The following is a 24,830-nucleotide window of genomic DNA, read 5'->3' as shown; positions in this document are numbered from 1 at the left end:
GTCTCTATCATTCTTCGGTCGGATTAATGCTATCAAGATGACTATTTTACCTAAATTTTTATATTTATTTCAAGCGGTGCCAGTTTTTATTCTGAAATTCTTTTTTGACAAGGTTGATTCTAAAATCTCTTCATATATATGGCAGAATAAAAATCCTAGGATAGGTAAAAGATACAGAAATTTAAAAAGAAATGGGGTCTGGCATTGCCAAATTTTAGATTTTATTATTGGGCAATTAATATTCGATATTTAAAATTTTGGTCATGGGACTTGGACATAACTTCAGGTCCACACTGGGTAAATCTTGAATGTAAATCTTTACAAGGGTTTTCACTGGGTTCTATTTTAGGGACCTCGCTTCCCTTTTCTCTTTCTAAATTGCATAAACAAATGGTTAACCTAATAGTAAAATATACTTTACGAATATGGTTTCAATTTTGAAAATTTTTTGGGTTGAATCAATTTATTCTAGTAAGTCCTATTGTATCTAATTTGTTTTTTCAACCCTCCATCATGGATCAATCCTATGTGGCTTGGAAAACTAAAGGTATATTAAGAATTTGTGATCTATTTTTGGATAATTGTTTCATGTCTTTTGAACAATTATCTAATAAATACAATTTGCCTAGATCCCATTTCTTGAGATATTTACAGATTAGAAATTTTTAAAATACTGTTCTTCCTACCTTCCCGAATTTATATTCATTGGATATTTTGGAAAAATTTTAGGTTTAAATCCTTTTCAGAAAGGTGTATTAGCAAACATTTATAATTATGAAAATACATCCAAACATATCTAATAAAGTTAAGATCGATTGGGAAAGGGAAGTTAAGATGAATTTACCTATTGAAAAATGGGAAAAAAAGATTTCAATTAGTTAATTCATCCTCTATATGTGCTAAACATGTGTTGATACAGTTTAAAGTAGTGCATAGGGTTCATATGTCTAACGATAAATTAGCTCGTTATTACTCTCATATAAATCCTATATGTGATAGATGTCACTCTGAGATATCTTCTTTAACTCATATGTTTTGGTCATGTCCTCTTTTAAAAAAATACTGGAAAGATATCTTTGATATTATTTCAACTGTTTTGAGTATTGATTTACAACCACACCCTACTACTGCAATTTTTGGTTTACCAATGATAGAACCAAATCTTTTAACATCTTCAGCCTGTCGAATGATTGCATTTCTTACACTAATGGCTAGAAGATCCATTTTGCTGAATTGGAAAGAGATCAATCCCCCCACTACATTTCATTGGTTCTCTCAAACTATGTTGTGTTTAAATTTAGAAAAAAATTATAAGTGTTATTTATGATCCCTCTATTAAATTTGACTTGGAGGCCATTTATTCAACACTTCCATATGATGTCATTTGACCTTTTCCAAACCTACTCTATTTCTTTTTAGTATATGTTGAGGGGAGCGGAGTCAACAACACTAATGGTTCTTTGTTTTATGTTTCACAACAGCTCATGTCTTTTTTTCCTGTAGTTTAGTTGGTTTATCTTTTTAGATTAGTTTTTTTTGGGGGTATATATATTTTTTCTTTTTTCCTTTTTCATGTTAATTTGTCCATATATAATATTTATATCCTGTAAGATTGGGAGGTTTAATATCCATGTATTAACTGGGTTTATATTTATATATGATAATTACAACAATGTAATCCCAATAACTTTGTATGATTACTATGTTATGTTAATCTTTATCATTACGATACTAATAAAAAGATCGAAAAAGAGAAAGAAACGTTCACACAGACGTGGCGGGGCAAGGACAGGTCAAAAGTTGGGCATCCTACACTGACTGAATCACCTCATGACACCCCAGTTCTGTGCTTATCACCAGCAGAACAGAAGCTAGGAACATTAGGGAATATGGTGAACTTGCCTGGATGACTGGAATGGTAGCAACATTCAACATTCTCAGTACAATTCAGGACAAAGCAGTCTGCTTGATGTGCATCTGTCCAACCACTTAAACATTTGCTGCCTCCACGGTGCAGTAACTGCAAAATGCACTGCAGTAAATCACCGGGGTTCTCAGCAACCTCCACTATGCAGGTGGATAAGAGCAGCATATACATGGGAACAAGACTATTAGCTTCTCTCCATGCACCGTTCCAGCTTGATCATCAGCCATCAGCACTGAGTCACTGGATCTCCTTATCCAACAACACTGTGGCAACATCTCCACCACAAGGACTGCATTGGTTCAAGTGCCCTATTGCCATTCCTTTCTCATTTAGAGATGGGCAGTGAATGCCACTCTTGCTGCTGTATTCTATGTGCAAATGAATAAAACTTAAAAACAGCCACTGTTCTTAAGCAATTCTTCTTGAGTTCTGCAGATAATATACTGTACATAATACTGGGCTCACTTTTCAGGACATTGTGTGTAAACTAAAGTTAAGCCATTATTCTAGCGTCCTCTTCTACTTCCCGATCAATGTCATTGTTTAGTTACATTTTCTCCTGTATTTCCTTTGGCTTCAGTTATACTTCCCTCTACCTTCCTCTTCTCTCCCACGCCCCGCACCACAAGGACATAACACATACGAGCAGGAGTAAGCCATTCTGCTCCACTACTCAGTAAGATCCTGGCTGATCTGACCATGGACTCATCTCCACCTACCTGCCTTTTCCCCATAACCCTTAATTCCCCTACTATGCAAAATTTATCCAACATTGTCTTAAATATATTTACTGAGGTAGCCTCCACTGCTGCATTGGGCGGAGAACTCCACAGATTTCCAGAATTGGCAGATGTAGACAATTAGCTGAGATTTTCTTTTGAAACTTGATATTGGATGGAAAATTTTACTATTTCCAAGCAGACGTATTTTAAGTGTGCACATCCCTGTGATTTTGGCCCACTGTTGAGAATTTCTAGATTATTTGTTGGGACAGTCTCTCCAGAAGCTCTCAGGGTGCAGGGGTTTCCATAAATGGGGCAGGACAGTAGCATAGTGATTAGTGCAACACTTTACAGTAGAGGTGACCGGGGTTCACTTCCCACTGCTGCCTGTTAGGAGTTTCTACGTTCCCCCATGACTGTGGGGGCTTCCTCTTGGTGCTCTGGTTTCCTCCCACAGTCCAAAGACAGATTGGTTTTGTAGGTAATTGGTCATTGTAAATTGTCCCGTGATTAGGCTAGGATTAAATTGGGGATTACTGGACAGCATGTCTCGAAGGGCCGGTGGTGCCTATTAGGCACTGTGTATCAATCAATAAATGAATAAACATTATCAAATGAACTGAAATACAAATATTATAATGTCAGTGTGACACAGTCAGCATAGTCAACACCATGGAATTGGTTTGAATCACGATTGTGGTCTACGCGTTTGTCAAAGATGTAAGCTCATCCTGACTTTTTTTCGGGACAGCACACGCAAACGAGCTGTTTGATGCCAAAAGTGAGTGGACTGGCATGTCGTGCACAGCCTATGGTGTCTGTGAAAGATGGAACAGAAACATAATGATACAAATTATTTTCAAAGAGTTACCTTTGAAATGTGCTTCGTGCCGCCTTACTGAACAAAGGGATCAAGACAATTTATCTGCCATTTTCAGTCAGTTGTGCAGTACTGCAGTTGGCCTCTGAGCCCCAGCATGTGAGAGGATTAATATTAACCGGCATTAACTCTCAGATACTGTAGCTTCATGTGACTACTTCCAGATTCGGCTTGTTTGGTGACAGATTCAGATGATAGGGATTACCCTTATCCGTTTTGTCATCTCCCACTCACTATTAACTGAATTTGCTACCAAACTCATGACAAAGTGTCACACGTGAAGAATATCTCCTGCGTGATATGCCAGAAGCTCGTTCCTAAACATGAGAACGTAACTTTCAGCATCAGTCTCCAACCTCAAATGGGGAGCTACTCCCAGGGAATTTTTCTGAATATAAATGCTTGGCTGAGTTGGTGTTGATAACTTAAGCTTTTTCTGAGCCACCTTCAGAAATATCAGTTGTCAACCCTGCTTTTAATTTTTCTGTAATATATAAAAGATGGCTTTACACAGCTGCTCTACTCATTTGCCATATTTTTCGATTGTTAAATCTTGTTCGTATGTTCTGAATATTTATTGTTTATTATTTATTATTATTATTTCTTCTTTTTCTATTTGCAGTTTGTTGTTTTTTGCACTCTGGTTGAATGCCCTAGTTTCTGTGACTTTCATTGATTCTGTTATGGTTACTATTCTATAGATCTATTGAGTATGCTCACAAGAAAATGAATCTCAGGCTTGTATATGGTGACATATACGTACTATGATCATACATTTACTTTGAACTTTGAACTGTGAAGTTTCATTACCGCTTTCCAAGATTTAACTTTTGTCCTAAATAAACATCCATTTTGTGAAAATATATTTATACAAAAGAAAAGATTGCTTCTTGAATTAATAAATTTAATGATTCAATTAATTTTAGATTGACTTTTGCCATTTGTATTTCTCTCTCCACTGATCTGCTGTAATTTTCAAAATCTAAAAAAATTTTTAACTTTACTGTTGTGTTTACATATTCAATAGCTTTGCTTGGTACTCTGGATAATTGAAACAAATTTAAAGCCCTGGTTCACACTGAAACACCTCTCCATGAGTGTCAGGAATCTGGTCTAACTACTGACAGGCAACAGTATCAAATGGCAATGGGACAATCGGGAATGGTGCCAACATGAGAGAGGAAGGCTGATTTCTATTCCCTGATATTACAATTTATCTTCCTCAGCAATCTTTGCTGCGAGAGAGCTGGAGCTGTGTGAAACTCTCAAAGCACATCTGAGCATCAAATTCTAGAGTTAGCTTGACAACAGTCTGAGATTGCAAGGCTGAAGTTGAGGGTCCTATCATAGTGCCTGTGTATTTGTTAGTTCTCCGCAGTACTGCATTGGAGGGATGGTTATTTCTGTGGACTGATGTGGGATGGTTGCTGCTTCCACACAGGTGCTCCACAAATAAATAAAAAACTACAAAGCATTATTTTCAAGCATTTGAGGAAATAAATAAGGTGTAAGTATCAAAGTTGCTGGTGAACGCAGCATCTCTAGGAAGAGGTACAGTCGACATTTCAGGCCGAGACCCTTCTTTCCGGCATCCGCAGAATTCCTGTTGTTGTTTGTTGTAAGTATCAAATATGGCTTTTAGGCTATTTATTAGCAGATATGCTTAATGGTTCCTATAACGGTGATGGAATTATCAGTGTTATAAAATCAATTGCTATATCATTCATTTTGACAAATTTGGTTATAAGACAAAATTATATATACATATGACTGTTTCCAAATATACAGATTATTGCATTTTTTTCTTCAGTAATTTATATTTTTTGTGGTCTTTTCCTCCAGTACACTCTTCTTACTTGGAAGACTGGAAATGGAGTCATGGATTTTTTTCATTTTTTCTAATGTTCCAGCTTTGACTGGTGTGGGTTTATCAGGGGAAATGGTTGGCCATGAGACCAGACTCTGGGTGTTGTGTATAGTGAAGTGCCCCATCTAGCAGTCTGCCTGCGAACTGCCGATGCTCAAAAGAACTAAATATATTCAGGAATTATGAACATCCAAACATCAGAGCTAGAAGCATCAGTTCTTAATCCTGCTCTGTCATTGAACGAGCTCATGGATGATCTATAAGACTATAAGATACAGGAGCAGAATTAGGCCATTTGGCCCATCGAGTCTGCTCCACCATTTCATCATGGCCTATCCATTTTCCCTCTCAGCTCCAATCTCCTGCCTTCTCCCCTTATCCCTTCATGCCCTGACCGATCAAGAACTGATCAAACTCTGCGTTAAATATACATAAAGGCTTGGCCTCCACAGTTGCCTCTGGCAAAGAATTCCACAGTTTCACCACTCTCTGGCTAAAAAAAATCCCTTCTTATCTCTGTTCTAAAAGGATGCCCCTCTATTCTGAGGCTGCGTCCTCTGGTCTTAGACTCTCCCACCATAGGAAACATCTTCTCCACACCCGCTCTATCAAGGCCTTTTAAAATCTGTCAGTGATCTTGTCTGTATTCCCGTCTTACCATAGTAAACCTTTACCTTACAGAGCCATAAAATGGTACAACACAGAATAAGGCCCGTTGGCCCACCATGTCCACGCCAACCTTTTGCCGAGCTACACCAATAGTATTTGCCCATTTTAGAACTATGTCCTTCTGTTTAAATAATTCTTAAACACAGTGATTGTATCTGATTCCACCACCTACTCTGGCAAAGGGTTCCAGATATCAACCACTCTGAATAAAAATTTTTGCCCTCAGATCCCCTTTAAGCCCCTACCTCTCACTTAAACAAAGCCCTCTTGTTTTTGATACCTCTGTTACGGAGAAAAGATGACTCTCATAGACTTTTAAACTTCAATCATATTAGTCCTCAGCCTCCTTTGCGCCAGGGAAAACAAGACCAACTTATCCATTGTTTTCCCATAACTGGATCTTCCAATCCAGGCACTGTCCTGTTGAATCATCTCTAACACAATTACATCCTTTATTTTTACCTTACTGGTCCATCTGCACGGCACTTCCTCTGTAACCATAACACTACATTCTACATTATGTTTACTTGTTATTACTTCCATGTATTTACGTATGAAATACACTGTCTGGATGACTCGCAGACAAAGCTCTTCACTGTCTCTACTATGCACGTGTGACAATAAGGAACCAATTCCAATTCCTTCCTATAATGTGGCAAGCAGACTGCTCAGTGTACTCCGTGTGGTTTAACCAGTGTTTTGTAAAATTGCAACATAATGTCCCAACTCTTCTATTCATTCTCTTGACCTATGAAGCCAAGCATGCTATATAACTTCTTCACTATCCTATCCACCTACGCTGACACTTACGGAGAAATATTGACTTGGATCTCGAGCAACACGCGCAAAATGCTGTTGGAATTCAGCAGGCCAGGCAGCATCTAGGAAAAGAGTACAGTCATTGTTTCAGGCCAAAACCCTTCAGCAGAACGCATTGACTTGGATCTCTATGTCTTTCTGTTCATCAGTTTTCCTTGGTGTCCTTTCTTTTACTGTATCTGCCCCACCCCATTTTAAACACCCAAAATGTCTGGGTTGAATTCTATCTGGCACTGCTACACCTGTTTTTTGCAATTGTATTTTAATGTAAATAATATTACCCTTTAGAAATCACCATTAAAAATTAAATCAGGACAATAGATAATCAGCAGAGCAACAATACCAACTCTGTTCAAAGATGGATTTTCCTGCCTTTATCATATTAAAACAGGATTATTGTTTGCAATAGGCAGGCAAAGTGTGTACTGGTCCCTCTTAACTTGACTGTACGCAGTATATTGGTTGCAATGGCTGTAAGGTGACCATTGTAAACAAGAAACTCTATTAGCATCTTTTATCATTAGCTAGCTGAAGTTCATCCTTACTTCCTTTGTATATTGGATTGTCTTGGTTTTGGAATTGAAGTGTACTTGAAATAGGAATTATTTTTACTACAGACAAGTTTTTTGTGAATTAAGTTTTTCATAAAATATTTTCACTAAACAATCAATTTGTAATCTTAGCATGAGCCCAATTTATTTATTTATAGATGGTAGATAGTTAGATTAGGAGCTTCTTATAAAATCTACATAAATTGCTGTTGCTTTCTCTTCCTGTCTCATTTAAACTCATGTTTTTTAAATTGTATGCTGTAAATTTGTTCAATTGTTCACAACTATTTACTTAAATGAGTAATATACAGTAAATACTTAGGGAAATGTTTTAATGGTATTAACAGAGCTTAGAATATTCTGGAATAAAAATATTTTTGGGGAATTGTACTGTATGCAAGTAGAGAATATATTTATACTCTTCTATATATTACACATGCAAGTGTCATCATAACACAGTTAATCAGGAATCACTTCTGGTCAGGTTGTAAAGATCACATCCTGAAAGAATTCTACAACTTTGCCCAATCATACAAAATAAGTTTTTGGGGATCACAAACATTCCATTTTGGACAACTTTTTTAAGCATCTTAAAACGTATAGGACCAGAATGTACTATGTTTGAGAAGGATTGCAATTTCACTAGCATTGTTGTTTTACACCAGATTTAATCACTGAGAACAACCCTGTAGTAAAAAAATGCAAAGAAGTTGTAACTGCATTGTTTAATTTCATTTACTGCACAAACATTTCAGTCTGAAATAGCTTACTCTTGCAATTGCTTTCAGGACAGTGTCAGGAAGGAGGATTTTCATCGGATGGATTCAGGCCATGCCAACCATGTCCTTTAGGAACATATCAGCCAGAAATTGGACGAACTTCTTGTTTTTCCTGCGGTGGAGGTTTAACTACTAAACATGAAGGATCAGCAACATTTCAGGATTGTGAAACTAAAGGTAGGTCAGGAGGGACGGTCTACAGGGATATAAGAAACCACCAGACTAGACATACCCGGGCATCATTCCTGATGAAGATGGCAGAGTTTGTCATCAAATTGTTGGTTATAATTGATGCATGTACCCAGCTGGAAGCCCGAGAAGAGTTTATTTGTCAAGGTAGATAACCTTATGAAGCTGTAGGAGAATGAGCCTTGCAGGGGAGTGGGAAGTAGACTGAGATTTTACCCTGTACAAAGCTGACTGTGATGTCCTCAGACAACCAAGTGGATTTTGCAGTGGGTTCTCCCAGACTGCTGACAGACTTTTTGTGTGTCTGGTGAAACACAAAGTAATTCCGGGTGCCACGATATTGTAGGGGTTAGCACAATGCTATTACAGCTGGGGGCATTCTGGAGTTAGGAGTTCAATTCCGTCACTGTCTGTAAGGAGTGTTTTCATTCTCCCCATAAAACGCATGGGTTTTCCCTGGGTGCTCTGCTTTCCTCCCACAGTCCAAAGACATACCCAGTAAGTTAATTAGTCATTGTGAATTGTCCCATAGTTAGGTTAGGGCTAATCAGGTTTGTCAAGTGTTGCTGGGGTCAAAGGGCCTATTCTGGCTAAATAAATAACATTTCTGCATTTCATAATTATTTGGATTTTCTGTTATCTTTTCACAGTTCAGTGCTCGGCTGGCCATTTTTATGATACAAACACACACAAATGCATTCGATGTCCACTGGGGTTGTACCAGCCAGAGTTTGGGCAAAATCACTGCATTGCTTGTCCTGGAAATACCACCACAGATTTTGATGGATCAACTAATATTACTCAATGTAAAAGTAGGTGTTTTCTATAGTACAGAATTATCTACTGTCTCTAGCGTATGCTTTGGTACAACATCCAGGTGTGTCAGAGAGCAGTTATGGTGTGATGGTACGCTGGAAGCAAAGTATGTATGTTAAAGCAAATATTGGAGTGCTATTCACCAATAATCAATAGTTAATATTTTCCATCCTTCGAAGTGAAATAAGTGAATTCTTCAGGGATTTTCTAAATGCACCAGTATCATAAAATGAACTTTAACATTGTGACTATCACTGTATCTTGTGTCCTTTTCAAAGTTTGGAACTGCCACATCAAGCCTCCCATCATTTGAAATACCCTCCTCTACTACAAAATGATCCTTGAAATCTGCCTCCGTGAACAAACTTCTGCTCTAATCACACTCATTGTTCAATAGTTCTCCTGTGAAGCAGGGTGGTGTGCTGTTACCATGTTTCTTTATAAATGCAAATTGTCATCTACAATGGCAGCCGTGGACAGTTCGTCATTGCTCTCACGCTGTCCGTTGCCCAGTCCCATGTGGTAATGCACTGCCTAATGGACACTGATTTCTCGTGGCTCCTGCATAATGTTGGCCTTGGGGACTCTGAATAGGTGAATGAGCGACTGGGCAACTTGTCAACATCCTGATGCCAAAATCAACAAATACATTATAAACCGGGCACAACACAAGCTTCATTTAGTTTATGGTCACACTAATCAGCAGTTTGTTAAGTGACATAAGAAGCTGGTAAAGAACATATTGTGCCCATATACTGAACTCTCTCAAATTTTAAATTTAATCCATAAATCGGGTGCAACAAAGCCCCATTTCATCGATCAAAGAGGTAGGTTTAAGGAATAATTTGATGAGAAAGTGAATTAAAGAAGTTTTGTTGGAGGATTTCAGGATTCATGATACAGTGATTAAAGGCACAGGTGCTAACCTAAATTCAGAAATGGGCAAGAGACGAGCATTAAGAGGCATTTATCTTGGAGGATTATAGAACTGAAGGACGTTAGGGAGAGGAGGTAGGTAAAGATGACAAGGAATATGCAAAAAAAAAAGCAATGTACATGGAAAAGATAATGCTGACTTGAGCTGAATAATCAGCAGTGTGATGCACTAGTTTTGAACAATTCAGATGGTGGATGGGAGGAATGGGCTGATGATGAGAGTTGATGATCTGTTCTACAGACGTGCCTATATCGTAGGACCCTTGCCAACTCTGTTTTGAGATGCCTTCTTAGTGAGTCACTTATTTAAACTCTTTTGTGGTTATTGTACATCAGACAGACAATGTGGCGGAGAGCTTGGAGATTATACTGGATATATTGAGTCTCCAAATTACCCTGGTGACTACCCTGCAAATGTTGAGTGTACCTGGAATTTAAGTCCACCTCCAAAACGGCGTATTCTCATTGTTGTACCAGAAATATTCCTGCCGATTGATGATGAGTGTGGAGACTACTTAGTCATGAGAAAGAGCTGTGAGTAAGAACAGTTCAACATGTTTTTATTCTTATATGTTACACAATTGAACATTTAATACATTTAATAACAAGCTGATAGATTGATTAAATAATCAATACTTTTGAGCAACCCACACAAAATGCTGGAGGAACTCAGCAGGTCATGCAGCATCTATGGAAAAGAATAAACAGTTGATGTTTCGGGCCGAGACCCTTCATCAGGACTGACCTTTGAGCAACTTTTGAGCAAATTCAAGGTTGTAATGTCAAATCCTAATTTATAATTTCATACCGCAGAAGCTGACGATGGAAGTCTGAAGTCAATTAATGTACTCTATATACCAAAGTACAGATACATAGGCTGCCTGTGTAGGGAAGCAGAAATTTTGAGCAGTTTATATCCATTAGCAGTCTCTCTCTTCCCTCCCGCATTTCCCCCTGCAGCTGAGATCAGTTAGTTTTTCTTTTTCTTCCTTTTCCATCTTCTTTCTTCCTTTGTCTTATTTCTTCCTTCTTTCTATTTTCTTCCTCTTTCTTCCAGCAAAGTTGAGGATCCCCAGTTTACAATCTGGTTCTCTGGATAGTGATGTAGCTGAAGAGTCCCTAACAGGATCTTTGCATTCTGAAACAAGCGGATGAATTGGTGCTTAGCAGGGCAGTTCGGAGGGTAGTTCGGTTATGTTATCCATACTTCACCTCCCTTTGAGTTCAAGTCATTGACAAATCCAACACCCGGTACCTCTCTGAATGCTCGTCCCAATTTTGAGAGGTCATGGGCCAGGGATTCTCAGAATTGGTAAGGACAGAATATTATTCAAGAAGATTAAATTGTCTTTGAATTGTCTTTTCTGTCCTCCTGGAAATGCCTCGCCATAATGGAGTTTAGTTCTTCCTTCAGGAGTCTAAAACTGGCTTGCAGATGATGAGGCCATCAGTATTCACCCAGCTTGAGACGTAAGCAAAAACCAGATATCAAATTCAAAACCTTCTTGGTCCATACTGGTCAGTACTATCCCATGCAGTGCATTTCTCCATTGAGGTCTCTGGGGAATACTGGCTGACATACAGTGGGACCAGATCTCAAGCTTCCCTATTCATTTCAGTGGGAGGTTACTGAGTCTGTGTTAATGGCACTCTTGGTGCACTCAGCTTTTAGTCCACTCTTACCATTCTACTCTGGACTCTTGACCTCACAATCTACCTCGTTCTGCACTTGATTGTTTACCTGCACTGCACATTCTCTGTAATGGTAACACTTTACTTTGAACTCTATTATTGGTTTAGTTTGTACTACCTCAATGCACAGTTGTAATGAATTGATCTGAATGCACAGTATGCAAGTTTCTCACTGTACTAAATAATAAATCAATTTACCACTTTACTCTATTTCCTTGAGATATGATTGGTCCACACAATTTAGATATGATTATGACTTCAGTTTTGAAATGTTATCTACTTCAGATTTCAAGGAAATTCTATAACTTTGCATCTCCAGTAAATACGTACTTTATCGAGCAGTTCAATTCTTTTGTGCGTAATTGTTACCTGAGGAGCAGCGTCACATGAATTTAATAATTGATATGTTTTAAATGCATTACAACAATAGTTCAATGGCATAGAATTGAAAATATAAATGTTAGCTGCATATGAGTTTCAGATTAAACCGTGCAGCAAATAGTGTCTATAATGTTTAAAGTATTGCAGACCTATCCTTTGTAATGATAATAATGAATCTAATGCTACTTGCTGTGGCAATATGAATAATATTTGATTTGAGATCAAAAAAATTATCTACAGTATGTCTCTAACTAAATGTGTTCTTGTGTTATTGATCAGCTTTGTCCAATTCAGTGACAACCTATGAAACATGTCAGACATATGAGCGGCCCATTGCATTCACCTCAAGATCAAGAAAACTATGGATTCAGTTCAAGTCCAATGAAGGGAATAGTGGCAAAGGATTTCAGGTTCCATACGTTACATATGATGGTAAATACAGAGGCCTATTTTATAAATAACTGTTCAATTCACCTTTCTGCTTCATATTATATTCCTCATATATCTATCCCTACTACCAACAAGTCTATTGATCTTGTCACTATGCCTACTCGACGATGTGTGTATCAGTGGCACAACACCTTTACCTGTTGATACTCCAAATTAAATTTCTCATCTATTTTTGTGAAGCTAATAGGATACAGTTCCACAGCACAGAAGTGGTTCAACACTATTGCCAAGTGATCTTAGGCTAAGTCTTAAGATTTATATTTTAAGTGTTGACTTAAGAACACGGCAGACATGGTGTTATCTCCCCGGTTTGCGCTGGTGCAGGCACTCCACTCTTCTCCCAGGGGAAGGACTACTTTGCTGTTCAGGCAAGTTCTGCAACCTAGCACGAAGTCTGCAATTGTGAGCAGAGTTTTGAAGGTCGTAATGGAGAAACTCTGTGAAGCACCTTCAATAATTCCAAAAGACTGAAGTAGGGTAAATACTGAAAGGCTTTTATTCGCAGTGAAATACGACTTCCATGCTGAGTGTCTGCCCCCAGACTGAGGGGGAGGGGCAAGGCGAAATCACCTTTATTCAGGGAACTGTGGGAGGAGCCACATGGGCCGTCAGCAGAGGGGCGTGTCCAGACAGTTAACCCAGTTACAACATATATATGGTTTACCACACTCTATTTCTGAAGTTCCATGGACTGCTGCATGTATTGACAAAGCCCTGCCCCAGATGATAGAAATTTTTTAAAGTTTCTGCATGTCTTTGACATTCAGAAACATTTAAAAATTATTTAAAATGAAGTAGATTTTCTAAAATATTATTATAATATTATTGAAAAGTAAAATTAACCAGTAAGAATACTTTTTAATACCAAAAACATTCAACAAACAGCAAAAAAAAATTAAATACCTTCACCTGTAGCAATGAAGTCCCCATTGAAATTGGTGGTCTCACATATGTTGCTCCAGTTGAAATTGGCACAGGGTTTGAGAGCCAAACTCCCATATTAAATGCTGAGGATACAGCAGCATCCAGTTCTATTGCACAACTCTTTGGGATGACCAAGGATAGAACTTTAGAAAAAATTGCACTAGCCACTGGTGAGAAAGTTTGGGACTTCGGCATTTACCTGCGCTTGCATGGAATCTCCTGACTTGTTGCTACGCAAACAGCAACCTGCTGTACAGTATTTTCTTAATGGAGCCAGATGCATTTTCCAGCAAAATTGAGGCTATTAACCTGCCATGAACCAGTTTTTTACATTTCCACTTCTAGCAAAGACCACTGGATAAAAGTCCGGGATATCTCTGATTCATTTTTGCTCCATTTTTTTTCAGACTTATGATTTTGTTAAGTTGTGAAGACTTGATATGTAGATGAAGTTGTTTTGTTATATATCACTACTTAGAATAAATTTAAATGTAACGTTAATAGTTAGGACAGAGAACCGTTCACCTAGGAAAGATAGTATTAGGAAAAGTTAGAGAAAGAAATTAAAGTTCTTTCCCAAGGCAAAAACATGAAGACCAAGCAAAAAGGAAGTGGAAGAAAAGATAAATATTGTGGGGTTTAGTCATATCATCTCCATTCAGAAGACAGTTTTGCAGCAGTAGTCCTCAAAACTATTAAAATATACTTTTTTTCTTCTGTTAGAGGATTACCAAGAACTGATTGAAGATATAGTTCGAGATGGTCGCTTGTATGCCTCTGAGAATCATCAAGAAATACTAAAGGTACATTAGAAAAAAAACACTATTTGAATCTAATCTTTGCTCAATTTTCATTTTATAACATTAATATATACAGGGCAAATGTTCAATGACAATGATTTAAGTAAAGTCAATTAATCATATGTTTTATGTGATGAATATTACTTCAGTATTTCTGAGCTTTATAATGTTGTTGTTCAGTTGTGTTTTAGTCAAGTCCGACTCTTCGTGACCTCATGGACCATAGTGTCCATAGGGTTTTCATGGCGAGATACGGAAGTAGATTGCCAGGCCTTGCTAAAGCACAATCAATTATTCTCTGATGTGATATTCTCTGAAATGAACTTGCAAAAGGATTTGGTAATGTGCCCACGGAATAAAAAAGGCCATGTAAACGTAAGTAGAAGGGTGGGTGAGTAGCAGGAATAGAGAGTAGTAGTTAAGGTTCTTCTTCAGACTGGAGGAAAGAGTACTATGGAGTTCCTCATGAGTCAATGCTGCTTCCATTTGAACCTGAGCAAATAGGGCACAACTTTAAAAGTTTCCTATCTTACAGATTTTGGAGGTGGAGTGAACTGTGAGTAGGACTGTAAGGGATTTCAGCTAGAAGTAGACAAGTTTATGAATAGTTCGATACATGGCAGATGAAACAATGCTAAGAAATACAGAGTCATCCACTCTGATAAGAAAAATGAGAAGAGTCAAAATGAAAAAGAAAAGGGATCTTGGGATTTCTGTGTAGAATTTATTGAAAGTGATAGGTCATGTTGAAATACTATTTAAAATAGCATGTGGGATCCTAGACTTGATAAGTAGAAGCAGAGGGTTAAAAGGAAGGAAGTCATAATGAAACACTGGTTTTGCCACAACTAGAGTATCATGTCGAGTTTGGAGAGTTTAAACTTTAAGAAAGATGCCAGACTTTTAGAGAGTGTGCACAAGAGATTTATTAATATGATACCAAAGGTAACGAATTTTAGTTATCTGGAAAAGTTGGAGTTCTTCATTTTTGAATAGTAAATATTGAGGAGAATCAATGTGAGGTATTTAAAAACATGAAAGGTAAAGACTGAGATGACAGAGAGAAACTGTTGATAAGGGCTTGGAATGCACTACCAGGAGGCATGGTGGAGACACTGAAGTTGTAGTGTTCAGAAGAGAGCCAGGTTTGTGTGTCAACAGATAAAAAGAGCACCAGGCTAGTGCAAGAGAGTGGGACTCTGTAATAATGATGCTATGGACTCAACAGGCTATCTGCTGTACCCTAGCCATTCTATCATTTGGTGATACTGTTTTAAGCATACTGTAAGTGGATTTCAAAAGTGAGTATAGACTACAAGCCAGTTTAACTTTTTAGTGGAATGTGATGGTCAATGGGGTAATGGTGCTAATCTGGTTGATGTTGATAAATTTTGCACAAACTAATTTTCATTCATAGAGATCAAAATTCAATATATTTCTTGAGTGAAGTGTGTAATTGAATGTAGAATATAGAAATCTACAGCATATTACAGGCCCTTCAGCACACAATGTTGTGCTGACCATGTAACCTACTCTATAGAAACTGCAACACACATAAAAGTTGCTGGTGAATGCAGCAGGCCAGGCAGCATCCCTAGGAAGAGGTACATTCGACGTTTCAGGCCGAGACCCTTCGTCAGGACCAGCAACTTTTATGTGTGTTGCTTGAAATTCCAGCACCTGCAGATTTCCTCGTGTTTGCGTCTATAGAAACTGCTTAGAATTACCCTACCTCATAGCCCTCTATTTTTCTAAGCTCCATGTACCTCTCTAAGAGTCTCTTAAAAGACCCTATTGTATCCACGTCCACCACCAAAGCCAGCAGCCCATTCCACCCACTCACCACTCTGCGTGAAAAAATACCCCTGACATCCCTCTATACCTACTTCCAAGCACCGTAAAACTGTGTTAGCCATCTCAGCCCTAGGAAAAAGCCTCTGGCTATCCACACAATCAATGCCCCTCACCATCTTATATACTTCTATCAGGTCACCTCTCATCCTCCGTTGCTCCAAGGAGAAAAGGCCAAGTTCACTCAACCTATTCTCATGAGGCATGCTGTCCATCCAGAGGCACGCTCTCCAATCCAGAAATAACAATAATCATTTTTTCTGAATACTAAAGAATCAAAAATAAGACCAATATTCTAATGCCCAGAGATGACCTTCATCATAATGTCACACATTTGTCAACTAACTACTGTATGTGATAAAGTGTTAATTATGGTGATGAATAACAGAGCGTAAAACATAACCTGTAGAGTGCGGAGTTGAAAACTGAGATCTTGAAACATTGTAGGCCACACTTTGCCACTAGCAGCAAAGTGACAGCAAATCTGTTTGACTCTGAAATCAGCTGCATGTAAAGTTATATTTTTGATTAAAATTGAATGGATTTAATCTTTTTCAATGTAAGTTTTATTCTGACATCAGTACCGGGGGCATTCAGCAATAGTGCTGCCATCAAATAGGTTAAACAACCAATAAAACTGAAGGGATCTCATGGGAAGTGACAAGTGAGCTTTATTATTCAGTTCATTAATTTGTTAAATTAAAACCTATTTCTGATCATTATTTAAAAAATCAATTGTATTTTTATCATTTGACAATAGATTAGTTCTTCAAAACCAGAGATGTTTCTTGGTTATGTCCTAGTTCACCATTAAAAATCCAGTGGCATTTAATCCAAGAATGCTTGACTGTCTCAAGAATATTTTCATTGCGAGTATTCTGTACAATGTGGGACTTCATGTCAACCTGGTGATTTCAAATGATTTCTACTGGTGCAGTCCACAGCAAAGCAGGATATCACTGGCCGCAATTTCTGGATTTCCATGTTTATCTCAATGTGTGCATATTCCAGAATTTCTGCCAATTTTATGCAGTAATTATGACAGATGTTGGAAGATTGACCATTAGTAGAGCTGCAAAGCACAGGTCATTGTGTGAGCTTAAGGGAAGAGAGGACATCATTGTACTTTTGCACAGATCCCAGTGAAACTTCACATGATTCATTCTCTATTCACTTCCTTTTCAGCATTGTCTAATTTCATGTGAAGACTTACATTTATCTAGCATTTTTAATACTGTATTAAAATATTCCAAGGTGCTTCATAAAACCAAATATCAAACAAAATCTGACAGGTCTCATAACTAAGATTTTGTAAGTGTGATTGATAATAAAATAATTTCACATGATCATAGAATGCATTTGCTAAGTATCCTTTATGTGGTCAAACTGTTGCATAAAATCACCTGCAGAAAGAGACTCAGGAGCTTTCTATTGGTAATACAAGTATCTCATTCTACACTTGTAAGCACTCAGTAGTCACTCAGACTAAAACATCCTGCAAAGGTCACACAATACCTCATGAGATCTGTAACATTTTAATAACATTCCAGGCAATTGGCAACATTTCTGGCATTCATAAAACTAATATTATTCATCCTCACATAGATGTTTTAAAATATAATGGATTTTAATATACCTACTTTTTCATATTTTACAAGCTTAGTCATTATATTTCATTTCTAGTTAGTTTAATATGTATGTTCCAGTATTTATATATTAGCCTGAAAAGGTTATTTAAAAATCTCATATATTGTCCCCCAGTTTGTTGACCGTGAGAGATATTCAGTGTGATTGGCTGCTCAGCCAGCATGATGTCATCACTGTTTCTGGATGTTCAAAAACAAAATGTAGGCAGTCCCCGGGTTATAAAGGGGTTCTGTTACTGAGAATCATTCAGATTCCAAGCTGCTTGTAAGTTGAAAATGAGCAAAAACAGTGTGTGGAAGATGATCACAGAAACGGCAGGCATGGGAAGAGAGGCTGCAAGCCAGTGTCACTGACTTAGTGAGTGAGTGAATGAGTCTGCTCAGCATTCCCATCTCTGCTTGGCTCGATCCGATCTCTTATTGTTGTGGCTGTGAGAGAAGGCATGAGAAATTCCCTGTGCCCACCCAGCACAATATGTCTGCAATGCTGCAGCAGCTGGCAAATCCCTCCCAGTGCAGACCTCCGAACAGCTGGCAGGGCAGTTCAAACTAATAATTCCCACCAAAAATATTGCTCCCGCATTGGCAGCACGGTCAGGCTCCAAGCACATTGGCTAACTCCAAATCACTTGGCTCTCCACACACTCACCCGTGAAGCTCTGCTATGAAGATGAGGCAGCTCGACTTGTTTCAAAAAGTTGTTTAAAAATTCATCAGGAAATTTTTGTAAAGTCAAAAGTCCTTAAGTTAGAGCCTTTGTAACCTGGGGGCTGCCTGTATCAGTAAAGAAGATAGCCATGCCATGGAGCATGAGATCTTTTTGAACAGGAGAAACTCGTAGTTGTTTTGCCACTGAATACACAATCTGGACTAATGCATCAAGAACTTATTTGTCAACTATATACATGTCAAGATCAGGGTGGCACGGCACGGTACCATAGCAGATAGTGTAACGGTATGAAAGCACCAGCTACCCATGTTCTATTCCACCAGTGTTTGTAAGGAGTTTGCACATTCTCCTTATACATGAGTGGTTTTTCCCCGGGTGCTCTGGTGTCCTCTCACATTCCAAAGATGTACGGGTTAGTAGGTTAGTTGGTCACATGGGTATAATCGGGTGGCACAAACTCATTGGGCCGGAAGGGTCTGTTACCATACTATGATTCTAAGTAAATAAAAAAAAATTCCACTAACATTTCAGCTGCCTTCCTGCTGATGTCACCATGTTATTCTGCACTTCTGAGGAAACAGGTGGAACACTAATTGTGGACGTGTTCAACATCTTCACCCTATAATCCTGGTTTCTTCCTCCAAACCACAAACACGAGGAAACCTGCAGATCCCTTTCAAACTTTCAAATCCCTTACTCACTCTTCCTTCAGTTAGTCCTGACGAAGGGTCTCGGCCTGAAACGTCGACTGCACCTCTTCCTACAGATGCTGCCTGGCCTGCTGCGTTCACCAGCAACTTTGATGTGTGAAACCTGCAGATGCTGGAAATCCAGAGCAACACACACAAAATGCTGGAGGAACTCAACAAGCCAGGTAATATCTATGGAAATGAATAAACAGCACAGAAGAAAGGTCTCGGCCCAAAACATCGACACTGTCCTGATGAAGGGTATGGGCCAGAATGTTGATTGTTTATTCTTTACCATAGATACTGCCTTCACCTGAATATGTTTTCCTTCCCCAAGTCCCATTTGTGAATGGACCCAGGCACAAAGCTTCCATCAATTGCATTTCTGTTAAAAGTTCATTCTACCCATACCGATGGCAGTCCTGAAACCAATTAAGAGCCCTGAGCTATCCCCATATTTTCCAGCTGCAGCCACTCACCGATACATCTATCCATGAGCTCGGCAGCCAATCTGAATGGATATCACAGTGAAGGGCTGCAAAATTTTATGTAAGGAAATCATGCACCCTATGATTCAGCTGTCCTGTTTATTTTCATTTCCTCTGAAGCAAGTCTGGATGGCAAGGCAGCACTTTACTGATCCTCTTTTCATCCATTATTCACACACGTTCACCTTCCTGTCAAGGTCTCTAGTTAGCAGTCACTGGTGAAGACTTTAATAGATTCTTTCCAAAAAATACTTTTTTGTTAAACTTGCGACAAAATGTAAAAATATTACTTTAAGAAAATACATACTCAGTGTAAACCTTAGTTTTATTTAGTATGTAAGTACATATACAGTTTTGATGTATAATGCTGTTGTGTCTGTGACTACACATTTTGGTTTAGATTGACTCTTCTGATTTTTTTCCATAGGACAAGAAACTCATCAAGGCCCTATTTGACGTTTTAGCTCATCCACAGAATTACTTTAAATACACAGCCCAAGAATCCAGGGAAATGTTCCCCAGGTCATTTATTCGACTGCTGCGCTCAAAGGTTTCCAGATTTCTGCGGCCATACAAATAGCTGGGAATTTCTTTATTTCCCTTGAACTCTGGTATTTTATAAGCAGACTATAAAATGTTTCATTTAATTTGTTTGACTTCAGTTTGCATGTACTCATTTACATAGGGAACATAATGTTCTGATGTCCCATCTCATTGCACTCTGTTAAGTACTCAAAATATTGGACCCTGAAAACATTAATGGTGAGTTGGGAATAGTACGGTTATTAAGGAACAAACTCGATATAATTTCTTTTCCTTAATTTATATTAAAACAAGTTATCATACTTACACACAGAACCTAGCCTTTTTTTTAATGAAATAATATTGTTGCAGATTAATGCTATAGGAACATCCAACATGCGACCAGTGGCTGGCAAAGCTCATGATAGGCAATATAAGAACATATTATTGTTGCTCATTAGAACTATAAATCCCTTAACCACTTGGGTTCTTTTCCTTACATGTAAACAAAAACCGTATGGAAGCAATGAAAAACATACATAGTAAGCTTATGTATGTACTAGATAAAGGTACAGGTATGTCGCTTCCGGAGTTTCTCTGTTTAGCGGACGATTTCCCTCCACGTCTCTCTGACGTAGTGGGGGAATCGTGTATGAGGCAAGTTACAACAGTGGTTTCCCATTGCCTTCTGCCGGCTGAGTTTCCAAAGAGGTCACCAGCTCGTAACCCAGCACGGATGGAAAGCGTGCAGGGGAGCCAGCTGGATTCGAACTCTGGACCTTTCGTCCCGAAGTCCGGCACTGATGCCACTACACCACCAGCCGGGTCTATGTGCTAGATACTGTGTGAAATTAGCAAACCATCAAAATACCTTGGCTGATCCATACCGCCATACTGACAAATTTGCTCGTCCTTTTGAAATTTGGTGGTTTTATCCTATGAACTATGAGCATTTTTAATCTCTGCTGTTATAATGTTAAAATAAGATGTAATAGCCCTTAATCCACGTTGTTCAGCATTTTATAATTTATCAGCTCCTTATCTCTGCTTTTCAATGCTATCATTCATTGGACGTGTCATACCAATTGGGTTACTGGGCTTCACAATGGCTCTCTATATCTTTATTCTTACATGTGGCAATGAAAATGCTTGCCCTTGGATTTCCAGTGTTTATATTCCATAATGTTTTTAGTGTAAGTTTCTTTTAAATAGCAGCATTCTAGTGTAATGTTGTATTCATATCCTGTTATTTTTTTAGTTGGATATTAATTGTCTTGAACATATCTGTTAAAGCAAAGCATTAAAGGTAGATCAGTTCTACCATCCCTCCAAAACACATATAGGAAAATGATCTAGTCAATGCAGAGTGTCATTTATATACTGATTGGTAGTCATATCTCAGTGAGAGAACATTGACGCAAAGTTATAATTATCCCATCCAAAGGTAGATGGTTTCCTGTTCACCATAAATAGGTTACCCTCAAACCACCAAACAATGTGATAAAAATGTCTGTGCCATATGTTTTTAGGCACCTGAAGCATATTATGGAAAGCATTATAAGGCACATGTTGCTCTAGTTTAGCCGTTCTCGTCGCGAAACTGCAACGTAGCAAAAGCAAAATTCAAAGTTTATTGGGTAAAATACTCAAAGGGCTTCATCAGAATAGTACGATCAATCTGACTGTAGCACTGAACTACATCAGGAAAAGCCAGGACAGGTGGTTAAAGAAATGGATTTTAAGCCAAGTTTTAAAGAAATTCAATTGAATTTCAAGAAGTTGTTGCACAGACAACCTGTAAATTCTAGACATACTATTCACTGTGTAGAAGGGAGTCATTATGTGCAGACTTGTGGTAAAAGAGTATTTGTCAAGGAGAACTTTAAAACATTTTCATTTCCAACCCCGCATCCCCAGATAATAACTTTCATTGCCCCCTGCTTTAAACGTCCAAAAGCAATTTTCAAGTATGTTATCAGACAAAAAGACATCATGTCAAGAAGCATACATTAGACCAAATGTTCAGTAAATGGAAAATTTTGAATAGCTTCTTGAAGAGAAAATGATAAGGCGAAGAATGGTAAGGAAAATCTAAACTTGGGTTCCTAGACAGTTCAGCACCTGGCTGCCAGAGATGGATGGGATGACTTAAGCCCAAATACACTGGTAATTCAGCCATCACTTTGCTAATGAGGGAAATTAAATTTATATCAGTGGATGGAAAACTGCAGCGATATTTATTGAGTCAGAGTGATCCCAGCTGATCAAAGTAGCTCTGTTTAAACTATTTCCCATAGGTCTTACCATTCAATTAATGACTAAATAGCATAGGTTAAAAATACTGATTTAAGAAAATGCATTGTACTACAAAATTCAAGATTTCTTCTTCTTTTCGATGACTTAATTTGAAGTTTGTGCTCAATGTAGATTTATCTCATCTGCCCTAGATTGGAATAGGCATCGATGTCTACTTGTGCTTTTAAACAGTTATTGTAAATTATGTATAAATTTGCCAAATGTTTGTCCTACAAATTTTAATATTAACTTTAATAGGAAATACAAATGTTTACCCTTAAGTGGTTGAATTGGTGTTTATTATGTAGTGTGCTTTGATAAGTTTGAAAATGCCAGGTCTCTTTATTGTACCTGTTTCAGTGTATAGAGGGCACCACCATACACGGCACATGATAGCACAGGTGCCATCTTAATTTTATCTCACAAATCACTGTCTCTCAGCTCATTTCCACATGTTTTCTTATATGTGACCCACTCATTGAATTAAAATTTAAGAGCAGCATTATCGCCTTACGGTATCTGTTTCAAATGCACTAGAGGGTAGCCAGCAAGTTAAACCCACAAACAAACTTATATTGAGACATGTTTCATTTTGCTACAGTATGCTGACTACAATCAGAAAACTGGACAGCCACTCGACAGACAGACTGACCAACTTACTGAGGTCTTGTCTCTTCTCTCCAAACATTATTGGCAAGTAGACAGAAGGAGCAGTTGCTCACACGATGCAACTGTTAAACTAGGCCTGAACTAGCATGACAGTAGTTATATTTATTGCAGTGTTTCGTTAATTATAGTCAATTCATCAACATTGTCTCGAGTATTTCAGCAAAGCTAAACACTGGACAAATCATGTTTTTGAAATGATTCACTGGACTGTGAAAATATCGATTTCATATTTGATTTTTATTGTTCCAAATGTGAGATGACAATGCCAATACGGTGATCATAGTAATGTTATTTGAATGCATAAAGTGCAAGAAATATAAAGCTTGGCATTTTATGTTATATCATTGGCATTTTCACAATCTAACTTACTTTGAAATTAATTCAGTTTCAATGCCATTTTCACTTTTGATGTGAATTTCCTGAGAATTTCATGTGTAAATGCTTGAGAATTAAACTATCATAAGCAAGTGAAAATCAGCCTAAACAGCAACTACATGGAAAAGTTTGAACTGTACAACATATTTTCCCATGTTAACTGCTGTATGCTATGAAAAGTAAAGTTTGAAATAATCAAATCATTATTTATGCACATTAAACATATGTTTGAAAACGTAACTACAGAAAACCTTTCTCTTCTTAATGCATCAGTTTCCAGCCATGCTTGCAAATATTCAGCACAAAGGAAAATACCAGAGTTAGTGAAAAAATATTAGATTTTTGAGCACACATTTATACCCTTTCAAAAGTGGTACAAGTGTACAAAATTCAGCTCCTGTGCAAATGTATGCAAATAAGATTCAAAGATTCAAGATTCAAAGTGCATTTTTTATCAAAGTATGTATGTTGTTTACAACTCTTGAGATTTATCTTCCGCACAGACAGCCACGAAACAACAAAGAACCATGGAACCCGTTCAAAGACAAAACAATCAACCCTCTCCCCTCCTCATGTGCAAAAAAAAAACAAATCACACAGCTACTAAAAAAATTAGTGAAACAATGAATATAAGACACAAAATCAGCTCAGTGCCCGTTACCTGCAGGCTTTCCCAATTCAAAATCTTCCAAACTAGCAACAAAAATAGGAGCAACCAGGGAAATTTAAAAATGCATCATATGGGAATTTTAGAGTTCGCAGTCCACAAACCCTGCTCCAGTTCCATCTGTGGTGCATCAGACAACCCAACATATATTTATGAAATATATCTGAGTGGATTTTCTCATTCAATCACCTTCAAGTAACTGAAGCCAGTGACCAAATTCATTCTGCAGTATCACATTTGTGTAAAGGATTATTCTCTAAATATTTAACTTTGTGTGTATTGCTGAATGTTGAAAGTGAAACAAAACTGGCAGAATTTGTTCTCTACTGACCCAGCTTAAGGAACAGACTGAACCTATGTTTACTGAGGTGGCTGGCGCTTGTGAACTCATTTGCAGTGATGGATTATGCAGTAACACGTACCAGTCTGGGTGTCGGTAAGCAATGCACACAACAGCTGGATTATTCCACAAAGATCTGAAGTTGTAAATACTGGAAGGTGTATGTATGCAAGGATTTTCAGGCCTTCGTTCACTATGGAGGTGTGGTCTATTGGG

The 24,830-nt window shown here is 37.9% G+C and overlaps 1 protein-coding gene across 3 annotated transcripts in view; it reads left to right on the top strand.

The window, feature by feature from the left end:
* The window catches only part of scube2 (signal peptide, CUB domain, EGF-like 2), a 112,304-nt gene extending 88,497 nt beyond the window's left edge, over nucleotides 1–23,807 (top strand). For all 3 annotated transcript variants that reach the window (XM_072272596.1, XM_072272597.1, XM_072272595.1), the window contains 6 exons: nucleotides 8,224–8,391; nucleotides 9,054–9,215; nucleotides 10,492–10,689; nucleotides 12,508–12,660; nucleotides 14,326–14,405; nucleotides 20,174–23,807. In XM_072272596.1, coding sequence (XP_072128697.1) covers nucleotides 8,224–8,391; nucleotides 9,054–9,215; nucleotides 10,492–10,689; nucleotides 12,508–12,660; nucleotides 14,326–14,405; nucleotides 20,174–20,326 — 914 coding nt within the window. In that variant the 3' untranslated portion in view covers nucleotides 20,327–23,807. The remainder of the gene's footprint in view (nucleotides 1–8,223; nucleotides 8,392–9,053; nucleotides 9,216–10,491; nucleotides 10,690–12,507; nucleotides 12,661–14,325; nucleotides 14,406–20,173) is intronic.
* Nucleotides 23,808–24,830: the final 1,023 nt, after the last annotated feature.

The sequence above is a fragment of the Mobula birostris genome, chromosome 11, assembly GCF_030028105.1.
Source record: "Mobula birostris isolate sMobBir1 chromosome 11, sMobBir1.hap1, whole genome shotgun sequence".
NCBI lineage: Eukaryota > Metazoa > Chordata > Chondrichthyes > Myliobatiformes > Myliobatidae > Mobula > Mobula birostris.
This window is presented reverse-complemented; position numbering and strand designations above follow the sequence as displayed.